Genomic DNA, 17,116 nt, shown 5'->3' with positions numbered 1-17,116 from the left:
CAGTCAATTTAGCAGTGCACTTCTAGTACCACCCATGAAGGCTGAGGGTTCTGTTCCGACAAGGGGAGTTGAGGAAGTGAGGTGGAGAAGAACAGGAGGGGAAAAGAGGAGCGGTGGAGGAGAAAGATGCAAGCTACCACCTCCAAAGCAATTTATTATTCATCTGCCAGAAAAAAAAAATTCTGCTCCTCTCAAACTATAATGTATAATTGTTTGGGGGATAAGGGGAGGGAGGGGAGTATGATCTTGGAAGTCTGGCCAGATCATTTTCCCTTTTTATGGCTAAATAAGATTAGGTTCTCTGGAGTCAGCCATCTCCTGCCCTACAAGCTAGAGTTTTTGCAGAAGGGTAGAGGATAGAAGGAACCATATTGAGGTGGTATTTGAAAACCATTCCAAATACGGTATGAGAGTCCAACCTAAAACCCCAAACCATTGCACGCAATAAGAGGCCAAGGGTCTAAGATAAGAACATTTATTCTTAAAAGAAAATGATACTTTAAGTGCTCTTTCAAATATTCTGTCCAGCACACTGATTTATAATATTGCACAAAACTACAAACTGATGAAAGCAGGCACTTTTGATTCACCCACAGAGACAGAAATTGACTTGTTTCGTCTGATCAAACCCAATCAACCCATGTACAACTCAACCACAAGTGAAGACTGTGGTAGCGCAAGCTCCATCTAGCCCATCAGAGTTCAAACATCTCTTCGGAAGCTCTTCCACCATTTAGCCTTACAAAGGACTAGGTGCCAAACAGGCATTTATTACACAAAAATTTGCTTGTAACAATCCTCTTGGCTATAGAACAGTTGGTTTATAAATGCAGGAACTTCGTGTGCAAAAGAACAAATATTAAAAGGACTAGTTTTGTACAAGAGCAACCTCATCACGATGTTGTGGAAAGGTTTTGCATTCCATTTTTCCACTCGCACACAGACAAACGCCTCATGAACTTAAATTTTGCACGCTTCTTCAGATTTCCAAGAAAGCCAATCGTCTCCACAATCCAACCAAGTGCAGGTTGGCTGAAAAGGCAATCAGTATGGAAAAGACACATACAGAAAAAGCAGAAACTGTAGCAGTTCTAACTTGCTCATTATTGCCAGCGTGGAAACTAGAGGAGTTGCCAAGACCTAATTTTGTAAGTTAGAGATATTATGAGAAACAGAATGAGAAAAAAAAAAGCAGTTCAGACAGGTATCCCACTTACCCCACCATTGCAGATGTCTGTAGAACAAGGTTGGAGGCTACGGATATTTGGTAACTTTAGGAGTTCATGAGGATCTCTCTCCTCTACAGCCCCCTTATTCTGTAACGACTCGTTCCACTGATCACAGTGTGTGGTTCTGTCTAAATTATTCTAGGAGAGCTTATCTAACCTACTATTAACTCCTAAATAAGAGGCAAGGCAATAAAAAAGGATTCTCTCCTTCTTAGAAGGGACAATACCCTTCTGTGAAAGAGTTCCGTTCTGTGATTGATGTGAGAAACCAAGATAAACACAGTGCCACAAAATTCATTTGAAATAATGACTGCTGCTACCTTGGAACTTATACCAAATTAATGCAAAACAGGTAACTGTTCCAATTAATCTGAAAAGGCTATTGAATTCTCACACACAACAGCTGGCAAAAAGCACACTTGCTAATAATCCAGCACCTCCAAAATAAATAACCCCAAGTGCTAGGCTTTATCACTCTCAACCCTTTATCAAAACAGTCACCGCACAGCACTACAGGAAAGCAACAGGAGTATTTGAATGTCAGGACCAAGCTGAGAGACTGCATGCTGACCAGAATAAAGGCTGAAACAGGCACAAGGCACTGTAAGGTTTAACCTGCATTCATATATTTCAGTGAGGTACTTTGGCACACAAAGGAAGACACATCCCAGTATGGCAAATGCTTGTTAAAATGGATCATGCCTCCTGCCACTTAATTGCATTTCTTGTCATTCTTGGTTTGGTTCTCTCACTCGATTGTATTTGAGCGCTTACTGTGCGCAGAGCACTGCACTAAGCACTTAGCCCATGCCTCACTCCCTTTCCCTCATTGCTAGGTCCACACAATATCAAGTCCTTCCCCATGCCCCAAATGGGTGCCGGGACTGCAAAAAGCAATGCCTTCCCTTGTACTAACATGGTGCCTATTTGTTCAAGGGGAATTCAGAAAAACTTCCTCCCTAGGTCATGTCCTCTGCTGAATTTGGGATAGTATATTGCCAATATTGTGATTTCAATACCCGGCAAGTACACTAGACAAACGTAAGAGACAAAAAACCAAAAACAAAAAAAAAAAACAACCCCCCAAAAAACCCACCACCACTAACAACACAACACACTCCAAAAGCATGAATGGTGGGATTGAGGCAGATTGTGCTTTTGTAGGTACTCCCTTTCCCCAGCTGCTTCCCTTTAAATACCCAATATACGATCAGGGTTCCACTTCGATCAAGATGTGGCAAAGTTGATTCTCTGTGATCCAGACAAACGTGGGCCACACACAGATATTATGTCTGAACAGTTTTTCCCTGAAGATCTACAGTGAGTTTTGCACCATCCCAAATCTCCTCCTCCTTTTGAAGACTCACTGACTAATGTAAAGTCTTTCCCGGATCCCGTTCAAATGCAATATCAAGGGGACAGGTGAATTTCGCTCAAGTATCGTCACATTATGGATCAAGCATCTGTGGCAGTAGATCTTTTCAACTGGTTCCTGACGTCCTTCTATGATGTTTCTGTTCCATAGTTCCCAGGTCCTAAAGTGGTCTTGTTTTCACGGAGTATTTGACTGAACTTTTCCTTTTAGTGGGCAGAAAGTAAAGTGCTTTCCCCACTCACATCGTGTCATCCAGTTTCGAGGCAACAGGAGCTCACTGTGACCCTGCAGTAGTTGAAGGAAGCAGGCCGCGGGGAAAAGTTGAGTGGGATTCTCAGAATACACCTAGGCCACAGCCGGGGTGTCTTCCTGCGTCGCGTTGAGAAACCCTTCCTCTTGGAGTTGCAGCTTGAAATCCTCCCTGACCCTTTCCAGAAGACCTGGTTTGAAAATTACATCCAAGGCCGTCATTGCCAGAGTCTTTGCTGTTCGCAAAGTGTAGAACTGAGCTTCCTGTGACCCTAAGGGAAGAGGAGGGGGGGGGAAAAAGATCAACCAATGAATGATAGTTGGGTGCTTACTATGTGCAGAGCACTGTAATAAGTGCTTGGGACAGCACAATACAACAAAATTAGCCGACACGTTCCCTGTCCGTAATGGGCTTACAGTAATACTTATGCTTCCTCTCCAGAGGAACGCAGTTGGGCTGCTTCAACCACTCGGGGCTGAAGTGGAGGGCATTTTCTGCAGTTATGTTTCATTTCAGAGAAGCAGGGTGGCCTTAGTGGATACAGCAGAGGACTGGAAACAGGGGACCTGGGTTCTAATTCTGGCCTCACCACTTGCCTGCTGTGTGACCTTGGACAGGTCACTAAATTTATCTGTGCTTCAGTTTCCTTCCTTGTAAAATGGGGTTAAAATATCTGCTCTTCCTCCCTCTGGACTGTGAGCCCTGTGTGGGACAGAGACCACGTCTGAGCTGATTGCCTTGTAGGTCCCCCAGAGCTTAGCACATAATAAGCACTTAAATACCGCTATTATTATTATTGCTTTGCATTGAATCTACTCCAGTCCTATTGCCATCAGTGATTCCCTACCTGCAGCCACCGTGTACTCCTCAGTATGATTAAGTGCATCGGAACCGATGTAAAAGTAGGGATGGATTCCAGGAACCACAAAAGTGACATTTCCAAAATCAGTGGAACCTGGGGGAGGGAAAAGAAAATTAAGTGAAAACTGAAAGTCAGCAACTCGACTTCAAAGCACTTATAAAGCTTAGTCTGGGGTGGGCAAGATTCCTTAAGGAGAGACAAACAGTTCATTTACTAAGTGGTCATGGGCCTAAAAGTCTCAAAATCTTCAAGCACTGGAAGGGGAAGAGGTTCGGGGGCTGCTGTGGGGAACAGGGAGGGCTATGCTCTCATAAGGACCCTCAAAGACAGCACAGGGTCCACTAGTTTCCTGGCATCGCAGCCGAATTACTAGCATTAGGGAAGAGAAGCTTAGAAATGAGTTCCTAGAATAAGTTTACAAATGACTTCTTCTGGGAGTCATAACAGTCACGGCACCATGCACCAAAAGGCAATCCCAAACCGATTTCACTATATGGAGAGATTTGGCCTCTGCATTCAAACCATGCCAAGTCCAATCCAGCTTAGTGCATGGCTAACCCAAGAGTAGCTTCAACCTCATTTAAATCTTTTGCCCAATGTCTGCATTCCCCAGCAACAGCCGAAACAATGCCCTCCTTTCAACAGTAAATATTTGTTGCCCTGGAGATAATCTTGCTTGGTGGTGTTTGGGTTCATTTTTTGGTTTAAGTGGCCCGCTTCTGATGTGGCTACTAAAAATTAACAGACTTCACCACAGCAAAATGTTTAAGGTTAAAACAGTGAAATGTATCTGGGCTGCAACCAAGAAACTGTGTGCTCATTTCACATTTTCTTTTTGGTAGGGGGTTTGGGAAGATTCCTTCCTCCTCTTACTGGCTGATCCATAAAAAAGTCTCCGTTCAAATTTTAAACTGCTCACTGTGCCCAAAGCTAAATCCCTCAGCTCGGAGTGATGACATGAGATTGAAGGGCAGATATGCACACTCTTATTACCTGACAAGCCACTCAGGACAGAATCATCAGAGATAAATTCAATCCCCTGCTTCTCTCCATTCTCCACATATGCCTTCGCCAGACTCTTGTTGGGAAGCACGTTGTAATAGTCATGTGCTCCTGCTATCAATTCAACCTAGACAAAAACAACCTAGAATTAGAACAAACTTTGAACCTTCTAACTAAAGGAATTGTAACCCCTGCAATGAGTCTCTCGAGGAGACGGGCTCTAGTCGGCTACATGGAATCTAACAGCAGGGATTGGTAACGACCTCAGTCCACAGGCCACTTATTTTTAATAAATCTTCCGCGGCCCAGCAGCGGAGGGTGGAGAGATGCGAGTATAAATTGTGGTAGTAGCAATGGCATTTAGAGCGCCTACGGAGTATGGTGCACTGAACTGAGTGCTAGGAAAATCTCAGAATCACAAGACTGGTTCCTTGACCTAAAGAAGCTGACATTCTAATACTAAATATTTATACCCACACACTCTTTAGTGCTGAGGGCAGACACTTATGCCAGTCCCATGTGGTAGCTCTTATCTGTCTTCATGTCAGCTGTGGAGAGTACAGTAAGGAAGCCATTTCCTCCAGGCAGCTCTTTGTAGGATCAAAGGGTGCCAAAGATACCTCAGAGGCAGGTAAAAGCCACCGGCTGGCTCAGAGACAGGTAAAAGCCACCGCAGACCTGGCTTGAAGGTCACATTAAATCAATTTGCAGGCCCAGTGGGCACTCAAGCACTATTTTGTTTAGATAGCACCTGAGACAAGTGTATCCCCTTGCTCCCAAATACTTGCAATTTTACCCCCGAAAAAACTTCGAAAACAGTTTGCTGCTGCAAATGGAGTGCATTCCCTACAACTATTATAGTTACTATATATCTAGTATGTGGCTGTCCCATAAACTAAAATTACAACAGGCCCACAGCCCAGAGTAACTGGGGAGCTTGAACTCAAAAATCAGGAAAGACAAACCTTTCAGGTACCATTTAACCAGGCAATTGAGTGACTACATTGCTCATCTTTGCTCTTAAATCTCCGCCAGAGAGAAAACTTCTTTGTTAAATGCCAATTTTAAATAGCTTAATAATTATGCTCTAGGCATCTGCTTTAATTCTTTTCTCCGCTTTTTAAATCTCATTTTCTGAATGCATGAGAACTATTCTTTCCCAAGTATTGAATACAGGACTGTATCCACCAAAAGCGTTCAAATGTCACTGATCGGTTACCCTTAAACTTTAGCCCGTCTGAAAGCAGAGTAGCCTTTATTAAAAATATCAAATATTAAAAATATCAACCCTGTCTTACAGTGCACCCTGTGGCCAGAGCTGCAGCTCTGAAGCAGTCTTCTGCTTTTTTGGTCAAAGTTGATAGCTCCTTCATTGATGGGGCACGCAAATAGTAGACTAATTCAGCATGAGAGGGAATGATATTTGGTTTCACACCACCATCTTTTATTATACCTGAGAGAGAGAGAGAGAGAGAGAGAAGTTGCAAAAAATGACCAAGACAAAAGAAAAAATGACTCAAAACAAGGATCTTCTAACCTTTTCACCAATGGCCAAAACATTTCAGCCTGCATAAAGAGAAAATAAAAGCAAGTTTGTTAGGAAACTAAAGTCAAATCCTCAGTTGGGAATCCCTGTGCTTTCTATTTCCTTCATGCCTACATCCTATATGCTTCACTAGAAGGAAAAAATATAAATTGAACTAAACTGCAGAAGTCAGCAGCAGACATGGGTTTATATCTTATGACTGGCTAAAGACTCCACTGATCCCTTCCTTATTCTGTGCAGCCTTAATAATAATGGTATTTGTTAAGCGCTTACTATGTGCAAAGCACTGTTCTAAGCACTGGGGTGGGTACAGGCAAATTGGGTTGGACACGGTCCCTGTCCCACGTGGAGCTCACAGTTTCAATCCCCATTTTACATATGAGAGAACTGAGGCATGGAGAATAATAATAATGATAATGATAATAATAATGGTATTTGTTAAGTGCTTACTAAGTGCGAAGCACTGTTCTGAGCGCTGGGGGGGATACAAGGTGATCAGGTTGTCCCACGTGGGGCTCACAGCTTTAAAACAGTGCTTGGCACATAGTCAGCGCTTAAGAAATACCATTATTATTAATCCCGATTTTACAGATGAGAACTCTGAGGCAGAGAGAAGTGAAGTGATTTGCCCAAGCTCGCATAGCTGACAAGTGGTGGAGCCAGGATTTCATTCATTCATTTATTGAGGGCCTACTGAGTGCAGAGCACTGTACTAAGCGCTTGGGAAGTACAAGTCGGCAACATATAGAGACGGTCCCTACCCAACAACGGGCTCACAATCTCGAAGGGGGAGACACCAGACGACAAAACAAAACATGTAGACAGGATGAGAACCCATGACCTTCCGACTCCCAGGCAAGTCCTCTATCCACTCTACACCACGCTGCTGTGGCACAACTCGGGCTTTTAATATATGTTTTGGCCAGAAAGTGATTAGAGGGCATTCCTCCTACAAGGAGAGCCTGTTTGAGGTCAGTGTGGTGGGTTATTGACGAAAGACCACGTGGATGGCCCACTTCACCTAGAACGTGCTGAAAGGTCAGCTCACCTCTGGAAATACTCTAAGAATGAGGAAGTAGAAAGCGACTGTTACCTGTTCAACAGCTTGGGGAGAGTAAAAATGGGGAAAGCAAGCCCTCATTCACCTTCAAAAATTTCACCTATTTCTTTAGTATAATTTTCCAGACTCAGGTGTTCAGTCAATGACTACAAATCTACAGGGATCTCTTCACAGCATCTGTTACTCCCTATTGCATTTCTGAAACCGTTCATCTTGAGCAAACGTTCTCACAGCAACTAGCTTAGAATCGCAGGGATAGTTTTCAACTGCTCCCGTCTCAGCATCGGGTTCGACGAGGCTGTAAGCTCATTATGGGCGGGGAACGTTGGAAATCTGTTGATTTGTACTCTCCCAAGTGCTTAGTACAGTGCTCTGCACATAGTAAGCGCTCAATAAATGCGATTGATTGACTGGTGCAACTGAACAGCTTTAAGCGCAACTTGCTGCCCAGAGTTACTCAAGTTCTCACCATGAACTCTCCAGGTGGGTTTCATTTGCTGCCTTAAAACTGACAGATTGTTGTACGCCAGAACAGCTGCATCTAGTGCATTTACTCCTTCCCATGGATAAGCTGCAGCATGAGAAGTTTTTCCATGGTATTTCACAGTCACACTAGGAAATAAAAATCACTCGGTGTTATTCACTTCCATCGTTCACCCAACCGGATTTAAAAAAAAACCTCTCCAAACAGTCCTTTTTAGAATTATTCACCTCCGATTACTAAATCCATTTTTTGTCTGAAGTAAAGAAAATTCTTCAAAAATGACTAATGAAGGAAAAAATTATTTCAAGTTATGAGAGATTTCCCAACGACTGACCACTCCCCCGACATCTTCATGAAGTCCCAATGCCTCCTCAAAGTTCTTCAAAAATTCGGACCATAATTATTGGTGATTATCCATAATATTTAATGAGTGCCCGCCTGCATTAGCAATCACTGATATGGAAACCATTAGGAGAGTTGGCATTTGTTCACTAGGGACTCACTTTGAGCTATTAAATCAATTTGCACAGGGTTACTGACACTTGATTTTAAATCGCCCTTGTTCCCAGGATAGACTGCATTATTTTAATCTTCAGATTAACCACACAACAGTAACACTAATCCACCTCTTTGTTTAGAAATCATCTCCGAGTCAAAAGGCCAAAAGCTGGAGTAGGATTAAAAGCTGCAGTTTGGCCAGACTCTTCTAATGACTGTGGATTGTTATTCCCTTCAGGAACACTTAGCATTTTACAATTGACAAATTCTTTTTTCAACCACATTTCTCAGATACTCACTAAAAAGCCTACTAAGCTCTGCCCAAATGCTTCAGCTCCTGGTTCCCAAACTTGGATGTTCAAGACCTATTTTTTGGTGGGGACCCTCCAATCCAGAGAATTTAAACGCAACATCCACTGATTCTTTATGATTTCATAAGCCCGAACCTTAGAACGGTGGGTTTTGGTCCCCGGTTTTAACAATCACGGTATGTTGCTCCAAATCAAGAAAAACGGAAACAAGTATGTTCCAAATTTTTAGGGAACTAGTAACATAATTTTGTGGTATTTATTAAATGCTTACAATGTGCCACACACTGTGCTAAGTGCTGGGGTAGATGCATGATAACCAGGTGGACACCGTCCCTGTCCCACACGGAGCTCGCAGTCTCAGTAGAAGAGGCAATGAATCCTCATTTTCCAGAGGATTATTAGCTAAAAATAATTTGCACTGAGTTAGACTGCGGCAGTTTTAACTCAAAAGAGAAAGTTTCATGTTTAATTCACCTTAAACTATGTATTCAACACCTCGTAACACGTATACATATCATCTACTCCATTACAGGAGCCACGGGCTTGGGAGTCAGAGGTCGTGGGTTCTAATCCCAGTTTCGCCACTTGTCTGCTGTGTGACTTTGGGCAAATCACTTAACTTCTCTGTGCCTCAGTTACCTCATCTGTAAAATGGGGATTGAGACTGAGTCCCATGTGGGACAATCTGATTACCTTGTATTTACCCCAGCACTTAGAACAGTGCTTAGAACAGCACATAGTAAGCACTTAATACCATCATTATTACTTCTTTCTACCCATATTATACTTGTGTCTTTCCCCCCCTGCTAGATTGTAAGATCTTTAAGGGCATAATGCAGGTCTATTAATTCTATTGTACTGTCCCAGTGGGCGCTCAGTAAATATCTTTATTACTACTAGACAATTTTTAAGAGATTCTGAAGTCATTTCCAGACTTTACAAAGTGGTTCACGAAAAGCAAATGCACCAAATCATGTCTTTCTAGAAGTTAGATATGTTACATTATTCCCCAGTCGGACTAAAAAATTAGGGAAATGAATTTTGGGGATTCCCGAATATCTACAGGCGTCGGTGTTTTAACACTCATTTTCAGGAAAGCTGGACAGAGGAGGCACTCGGTCTCCAGAAACACGCAGTAAAACACCTTATATCAAGAAGGGGTGGGGTGCGGGGAGGGCAAGGTGTGTGAGGGAAACAGATTTCTACTCCGCTTGACCACTCACTCATGTTCTGCCACATCAGGCAGATAAGCTGCGTTCTCTTGGGACGGGTGGGCCATAAACACCACATCGAGGTGATTAAAAGCGCCAGCTTCAATTAAGTCAATTTTGCCACCTCCATCTTCTTCCGCAGGTGTTCCCAGAACAATTATCTGGAAAAGAAAGCCTGTATTATTAAGAAGTACCTAGTAGTCAAAAAATAGTTCAGAAGACAATAGCATACGGGCCTCTATTAAATTATTTACTTAGTGAGCCGTCTAATTTTAACCTCACACTAAGGGACATGGTTTGGGGTTCAAACTTTCCAAAAGTGTGACCCAATCAGCTAAAACTAGGCTCTACCTGAATTTTAGGACACATTGCAACAGCAAGTGAAAGTCTCAGTTTGTTGCAAAGACCCCCCCTCACCTCCCCACCCCTTACAGATTTTGACGTGACTGAAATCTTGGCTGTTTTAGGGACCGCTCAATATGCCCAGGATAAATAAATGGATGTCACCTGGCTCCTAAAAACTTTTGGAGGAAGCTTTTGTTGCAGAACTGTTTGTTACTTTCTTGACCACAGTTTAGTGATTAACATTAATAAGCACTACATTTCCAGAGAGTATTCCGATCCTTTATCAGTTAATCTTCACAGCCACCCAAGGTTTATCCTCATTTTTGGTAAAGAAACTGAGGCCCTGAGATGAGGCATCTTCCCAAGAAGCACAGAGCAAGGAATGGGCAGAGTCGGAATTAGAACTCGGATTTCCTGATTTCCAGTCCTGTCCTTCATCCTCCAGACTTTGGCCATCTCACTAAGATTTCTTTCAAGTTAACGTATTAATCCTCTTTAGAAGGGTCCGAAGCAATTTTAATGCCAGTTAGAAATAACCAACTATTACACAAACTTACTAATTCGTTCCCACCAGTCAACCAGGCAGATTTATTGGTCACCAAACACCTAATTAAACAAAAAAGAACTTTACAGAATAAACATTTTACTTTAATATTTGAATCTCAACTTGTCGAAATACACAGTTTTAAACGACCAAAAAAAAAAAAAAAAGAAAGTGGTGTCTGTATACGGGGCTTTTGTGCTACCAAAACCGTAATTGAAAATTCAGTGAAATAAACTGGGCGTGAAGTCTACCTTACAAAACAGGAAAATATGTAAGATTGGGGATTCCACTATGACAGTTGTGAGATGCAGGTTTCAGACTTTTGCCGCTTGAGGACAGCTGATATTTGCCACGTTTGCTCCCTCTACGTCCCCAAAATAGAGCCTTGGCCTTTAATGGGGGTCCTCTCCGTGGTTCCACCTTTTGAGTCCGGGCCTGAGTTTCTGGAAAGGGTCCCCAGGGTTTAGTATGTGAGCAATGCAGATCACTAGAAGCTTCTCATATGCCCGGGATGGTCAGCCTTTCTTCGAGCTGAGTAATGCAACCAAAGGAGCTCTGAAAAGCTTATCTGTTGCATGCCACTGGCAAGGAGAAGAAAGTTGAAGAGAGGCATGCTAATTGGGTGGTGGTGGAGGGGCAAGGGGGAGGTAATCAAGAAAGAGAAAGCCTTCTAAATCACTAAGTGCATGGGAGAAAAAAAAAGCCTAATAGTGGCGCTCAAAATTCAAAATGCTTCCCTTGACGGCAATGGTGTATTTACTTGTCAATCGAAGGAATTTGTTGAGCACTTAATGTGTGCTCTAAGAGCCCTGTTCTAAGAGCTTGGGAGAGTATTCATTGACGCAACAGAGTTGGTAGATATTTTCCCTGCCCGAAACGAGCTTACAATCCAGAGGGGGAGATGGGCATCAAACGGAAATATGCTTACGGTGTTGCAGGGCTGAGAGGGAGTGGTGAATAAAAGGGGCAAATTCAATGTTGAACAAGGCAGCCGAGGCCTGGGAAGGTGGACTTTGGAGGCCTCTCTATTGTCTTCTCCCAAGCGCTCAGCGCAGTGATCTGTACAGATCAGCACCAAGAGCATTAATGTTGATTGACTGACCCCGAGAGCTAGCGATCCTCACTTAGTTAACTCAACTAGGGAGCTGGAAAGTTGAGTTGAAGACCGTGTCCGACCCCCCATCCAGGTCCTCAGCCCCTTCGATTTGCTCAACCCAAGGGCCAGGGATTGCCAAGCGATTCCAAGTGACCTGTCTATAGGTCCCGATCAATCAATCGTATTGATTGAGCGCTGGCTGTGTGCAGAGCACACTGTACTAAGCTCTTGGGAGAATACAAGGTAATAACAATAATAATGATGATGGCATTTATTAAGCGCTTACTATGCGCAAAGCACTACTCTAAGCACTAAGGAGGCTACAAGGTGATCAGGTTGTCCCACGGGAGGCTCACAGTCTTAATCCCCATTTTGCAGATGAGGTAACTGAGGCCCAGAGGAATGAAGTGACTTGCCCAAAGTCACACAGCTGGGATTTGAACCCACGACCTCTGACTCCAAAGCCCCGGCTCTTTCCACTGAGCCACTCTGCTTCTCCTAATGGGGTAATAGAGTTGGTAGACCCATTCTCTGCCTACAGTGAGCTTGAAGTCTAGAGGGGGAGACAAATATTAGTATAAATACATAAGTTTCAGAGATGAACCTAAGCACTGGGAGGCTGAAGGGGTAAATAAAGTCCATACATTCAGTGGTATTTATTGAGTGCTTACTTTGTACAAAGCATTCACTCATTCAATCATATTTATTGAGCACTTATTGTGTGCCAAACACTGTACTAAGGGCCTGGGAGAGTACAATACAACAATAAACAGACACATTCCCTGCCTACAGTGAGTTTACAGTCTAGAAGGAGCAAACTCATTCATTCAATTCAAGCGTATTTCTTGAGTGCTATGTGCAGAGCACTGCTCTAAGCACTTGGGAGAGGCCAGTACAACAATAAGCGCTTAGTACAGTGCTTTGCACACAGTCAGTGCTCCAAAAATATGAGTGAATAAATAGGCAGACAAGTTCCCTGCCTACAATGAGTTTACAGTCTAGAAGGAGCAAACTCATTCATTCAATTCAATCGTATTTATGGAGTGCTGACTGTGCGCAGAGCATTGCACTAAGCGCTTGGGAGAGGCCCATATGGGCATAGTACAGTGCTTTGCACGCAGTCAGCACTCAATAAACATATTGACTGCGCAGAGCATTGCACTAAGCGCTTGGGAGAGGCCAATACGACAATAAGGGCTTAGTACAGTGCTTTGCATGCAGTCAGCACTCAATAAACATATTGACTGCGCAGAGCACTGCACTAAGCGCTTGGGAGAGGCCAATACGACAATAAGGGCTTAGTACAGTGCTTTGCATGCAGTCAGCACTCAATAAACATATTGACTGCGCAGAGCACTGCACTAAGCGCTTGGGAGAGGCCAATACGACAATAAGGGCTTAGTACAATGATTTGAACGCAGTCAGCACTCAATAAACATAATAATGATAATAACTGTGCCATTTGTTAAGTGCAAATATAACAGTAATACTGCTACTAATAATTGTGGCATTTGTTAAGTGCTTACTATGTGTCAGGCACTGTACTAAGCACTGGGGTGGAGCCAGCAATTCGGGTTGGACGCAGTCCCTGTCCCACCTGAATGGATAATAATAATAATATTGGTATTTGTTAAGTGCTTACTATATGCCAACCACTGTTCTAAGCGCTGGGGCTGCCCTCGTCTTAGGTGTCATTGTAACAGATCACGATTTAACATTCAAAGGTTTAACAGAGGTTCTTCAAAATAACATCACTCCGTATGTTGTCGTGCTGCAAGCTAAAGAATGTCCAGGTAAAGTGGAGGTTTTGTGGAAGTTCAAGTGATTTTGTTGGCTTGATAAACGTCAAGAAACATATTAATTGGTTAACTCATTTTTGATGGAGGTATGTAAAATCAGCTTTTATTCTGTGTTAGACAATGGCTTTGCCTTTAACTGAAAGGTTGCCAGGGTAATCACCCTGATGACTTGACACCTATCCATGTTTTGTTTTGTTGTCTGTCTCCCCCTTCTAGACTGTGAGCCCTTTGTTGGGAATGGACTGTCTCTCTATGTTGCCAACTTGTACTTCCCAAGCGCTTAGTACAGTGCTCTGCACACAATAAGCGCCCAATAAATACGATTGAATGAATGAACGAATACAAGGTAATCAGTTTGTCCCACGGGGGGCTCACAGTCTGCATCCCCGTTTTACAGATGAGGGAACTGAGGCCCAGAGAAGTGAAGTGACTTGCCCAAGGTCACACAGCAGACAAGTGGCAGAGTCGGGATTCGAACCCGTGACCTCTGACTCCCAAGCCCGTGAACTGTACTTTTCAAGTGGTTAGAGAAGCAGCGTGGCTCAGTTACTTCTTATTTTACTTGTACATATTTACTCTTCTATTTATTTTCTTAATGATGTGCATATAGTTTTAATTGTATTTGTTCTGACGATTTTGACACCTGTCTCCGTGTTTTGTTTTCTGTCTCCCACTTCTGCACTGTGAGCCCGTTGTTGGAGAGGAACCGTCCCAATATGTTGCCGACTTGTACTTCCCAAGCGCTTAGTACAGTGCTCTGCACACAGTAAGCGCTCAATAAATACGATTGATTGAATAAATAAATGAATGGAAAGAGCCCGGGCTTGGGAGTCAGAGGTCGTGGGTTCAAATCCCGACTCCGCCACTTGTCAGCTGTGTGACCTGGGGCAAGTCACTTGTCTTCTCTGGGCCTCAGTCCCCTCGTCCGTCAAATCTATTTATTTTATTTTGTTAGTATGTTTGGTTTTGTTGTCTGTCTCCCTCTTTTAGACAGTGAGCCCACCGCTGGGTAGGGACTGTCTCTATATGTTGCCAATTTGTACTTCCCAAGTGCTTAGTACAGTGCTCTGCACATAGTAAGCGCTCAATAAATACGATTGATGATGATGATGATGGAGAATGTGAGCCCCACATGGAACAACCTGATCACCTTGTATCCTCCCCTGCGCTCAGAACAGTGCTTTGCACCTAGTAAGCGCTTAACAAATGCTGTGTGACCTGGGGCAAGTCACTTGACTTCTCTGGGCCTCAGTTCCCTCATCTGTCAAATGGGGATGAAGACTGTGAGCCCCACGTGGGACAACCTGATCACCTTGTATCCTCCCCTGCACTTAGAACAGTGCTTGTTCAAGCTCTCATCCTATCCCATCTGGATTACTGTGAGCCCACTGTTGGGTAGCGACCGTCTCTATATGTTGCCAACTTGTACTTCCCAAGCGCTTAGTACAGTGCTCTGCACATAGTAAGTGCTCAATAAATACGATTGAATGAATGAATGAATGCTTTGCACGTAGTAAGCCCTTAACAAATGCTGTGTGACCTGGGGCAAGTCACTTGACTTCTCTGGGCCTCAGTTCCCTCATCTGTCAAATGGGGATGAAGGCTGTGAGCCCCCCGTGGGACAACCTGATCACCTTGTATGCTCCCCTGCGTTTAGAACAGTGCTTTGCACGTAGTAAGCGCTTAACAAATGCTGTGTGCTCTGCACACAGTAGGCGCTCAATAAATACGATTGATTAGTAAGCGCTTAACAAATGCTGTGTGACCGGGGGCAAGTCACTTGACTTCTCTGGGCCTCAGTTCCCTCATTCTGTCAAACGGGGATGAAGACTGTGAGCCCCCCGTGGGACAACCTGATCACCTTGTATGCTCCCCTGCGTTTAGAACAGTGCTTTGAACCTACTAAGCGCTTAACAAATGAGCCCACTGTTGGGTAGGGACCGTCTCTATATGCTGCCAACTTAGCACAGTGCTCCGCACACAGTAACCGCTCAATAAATACGATTGATTAACAAATATCATCATCATAATCAATCAATCAATCGTATTTATGGATTCCAGTGCTCTGCACACAGTAGGCGCTCAATAAATACGACTGACTGAATGAATGAATGTTCTCTGTCTTCCCTTTTTAGACTGTGAGCCCACTGTTGTGTAGGGACTGTCTCTATATGTTGCCAACTTGTACTTCCCAAGCGCTTAGTACAGTGCTCTGCACATAGTAAGCGCTCAAAAAAAACGATTGATGATGATAAATGACTAAGCAGGCCCAAATCCCCGCCAATCAGCGACTCAGCGCAAGACTACATTTCCCAGGAGGCACCGCGGCCAGGGGGCGTGACCTCGGGGGCCTATCAGCGATCGAGCCGGGCGCCCGTGCGGACTCCATTTCCCAGGAGGCACCGCGGAGAGGGGGGCGTGGCCTCGGGGAGCCTATCAGCGATCGAGGGGGCGCGAAGGGGGACTGCATTTCCCAGGAGGCCCTGCGGAGGGGGGGCGTGGCCTCGGGGAGCCTATCAGCGACCGAGGGGGCGCGAAGGGGGGCTGCATTTCCCAGGAGGCACCGCGGAGGGGGGGCGTGGCCTCGGGGAGCCTATCAGCGATCGAGGGGGCGCGAAGGGGGACTGCATTTCCCAGGAGGCACCGCGGAGGGGGGGCGTGGCCTCGGGGAGCCTATCAGCGATCGAGGGGGCGCTAAGGGGGACTGCATTTCCCAGGAGGCACCGCGGAAGGGGGGCGTGGCCTCGGGGAGCCTATCAGCGATCGAGCCGGGCTACGTTTCCCAGGAGGCCCCGCGGCCGGGGGGCGTGGCCTCGGAGCGCCTATAAATAGCCGCGCCGGCGACGGAGGAGGGAGAGAGAGGCTCCTCACCTGCACGGGCGGGGTGGTTTCTCGCAGCGTCTCCAGCGCCCCCCGGAGCCCCAGGGCGGCGGCCGCCCCGACCTCGGCGATCAGGTTGTGTCCGCAGGCGTGCCCGATGCCCGGCAGCGCGTCGTACTCGCACAGGAAGCCCAGCCGCAGGGGCTCCGGGCACGGGGAAGGCGCCCACTCGGCCCGGAAGGCGGTGTCCAGCAGGTAGTGCGGCCGCACGGCCCAGGGGGCGTCCGGCGGCTCCCGCCCGAAGAAGCGGGTGAGGGCCCGGTGGGCCCCGTGCTCCTCGTAGGCGAGCTCGGGCGCGGCCCAGATCTCCCGGCTCAGCGCCGCCAGCCGCTCCGCCGCCGCGTCGATGCATTCGGACGCCCGGAGTTTCAGCGCCTCCAGCTGCGGGCCCATGGCCGAAAACCGGACAACGAGGACCTAAAACAGCGGCGGCGGCGACGTTTATAAGCTCCCCGAGGCCACGCCCCCTCGCGGCGCTACGGGGAAACGTAGTCGGGAGGGCAAAATCCGACCGGCTCGGACGCTCATAGGTTCCCCCGAAGCCTCGCCGCGAGGCCATCTGGGAAATGTAGTTCGGAAGCGCCGGCCCGGCTGCTCATTGGCTCCCTCGCCGCGGGGCTCCCT

The 17,116-nt window shown here is 45.6% G+C and overlaps 1 protein-coding gene across 1 annotated transcript; it reads right to left on the bottom strand.

Annotated features, from left to right (window-relative positions):
- Window positions 1-459: 459 nt before the first annotated feature.
- PM20D2 (peptidase M20 domain containing 2) lies at window positions 460-16,885 on the bottom strand. The gene is made up of 7 exons (XM_038760890.1): window positions 16,484-16,885; window positions 9,841-9,989; window positions 7,794-7,936; window positions 6,017-6,171; window positions 4,710-4,845; window positions 3,702-3,809; window positions 460-3,125 (listed from the first exon to the last, which is right to left on the bottom strand). Exons 1-7 carry the CDS (start codon window positions 16,883-16,885, stop codon window positions 2,950-2,952), a joined length of 1,269 nt encoding a protein of 422 aa, XP_038616818.1. The 3' UTR covers window positions 460-2,949.
- Window positions 16,886-17,116: the final 231 nt, after the last annotated feature.

The sequence above is a fragment of the Tachyglossus aculeatus genome, chromosome 19, assembly GCF_015852505.1.
Source record: "Tachyglossus aculeatus isolate mTacAcu1 chromosome 19, mTacAcu1.pri, whole genome shotgun sequence".
Taxonomy (NCBI): domain Eukaryota; kingdom Metazoa; phylum Chordata; class Mammalia; order Monotremata; family Tachyglossidae; genus Tachyglossus; species Tachyglossus aculeatus.
Note: the sequence above shows the minus strand (reverse complement) of the source record. Positions and strands in the feature narration are given on the sequence as shown.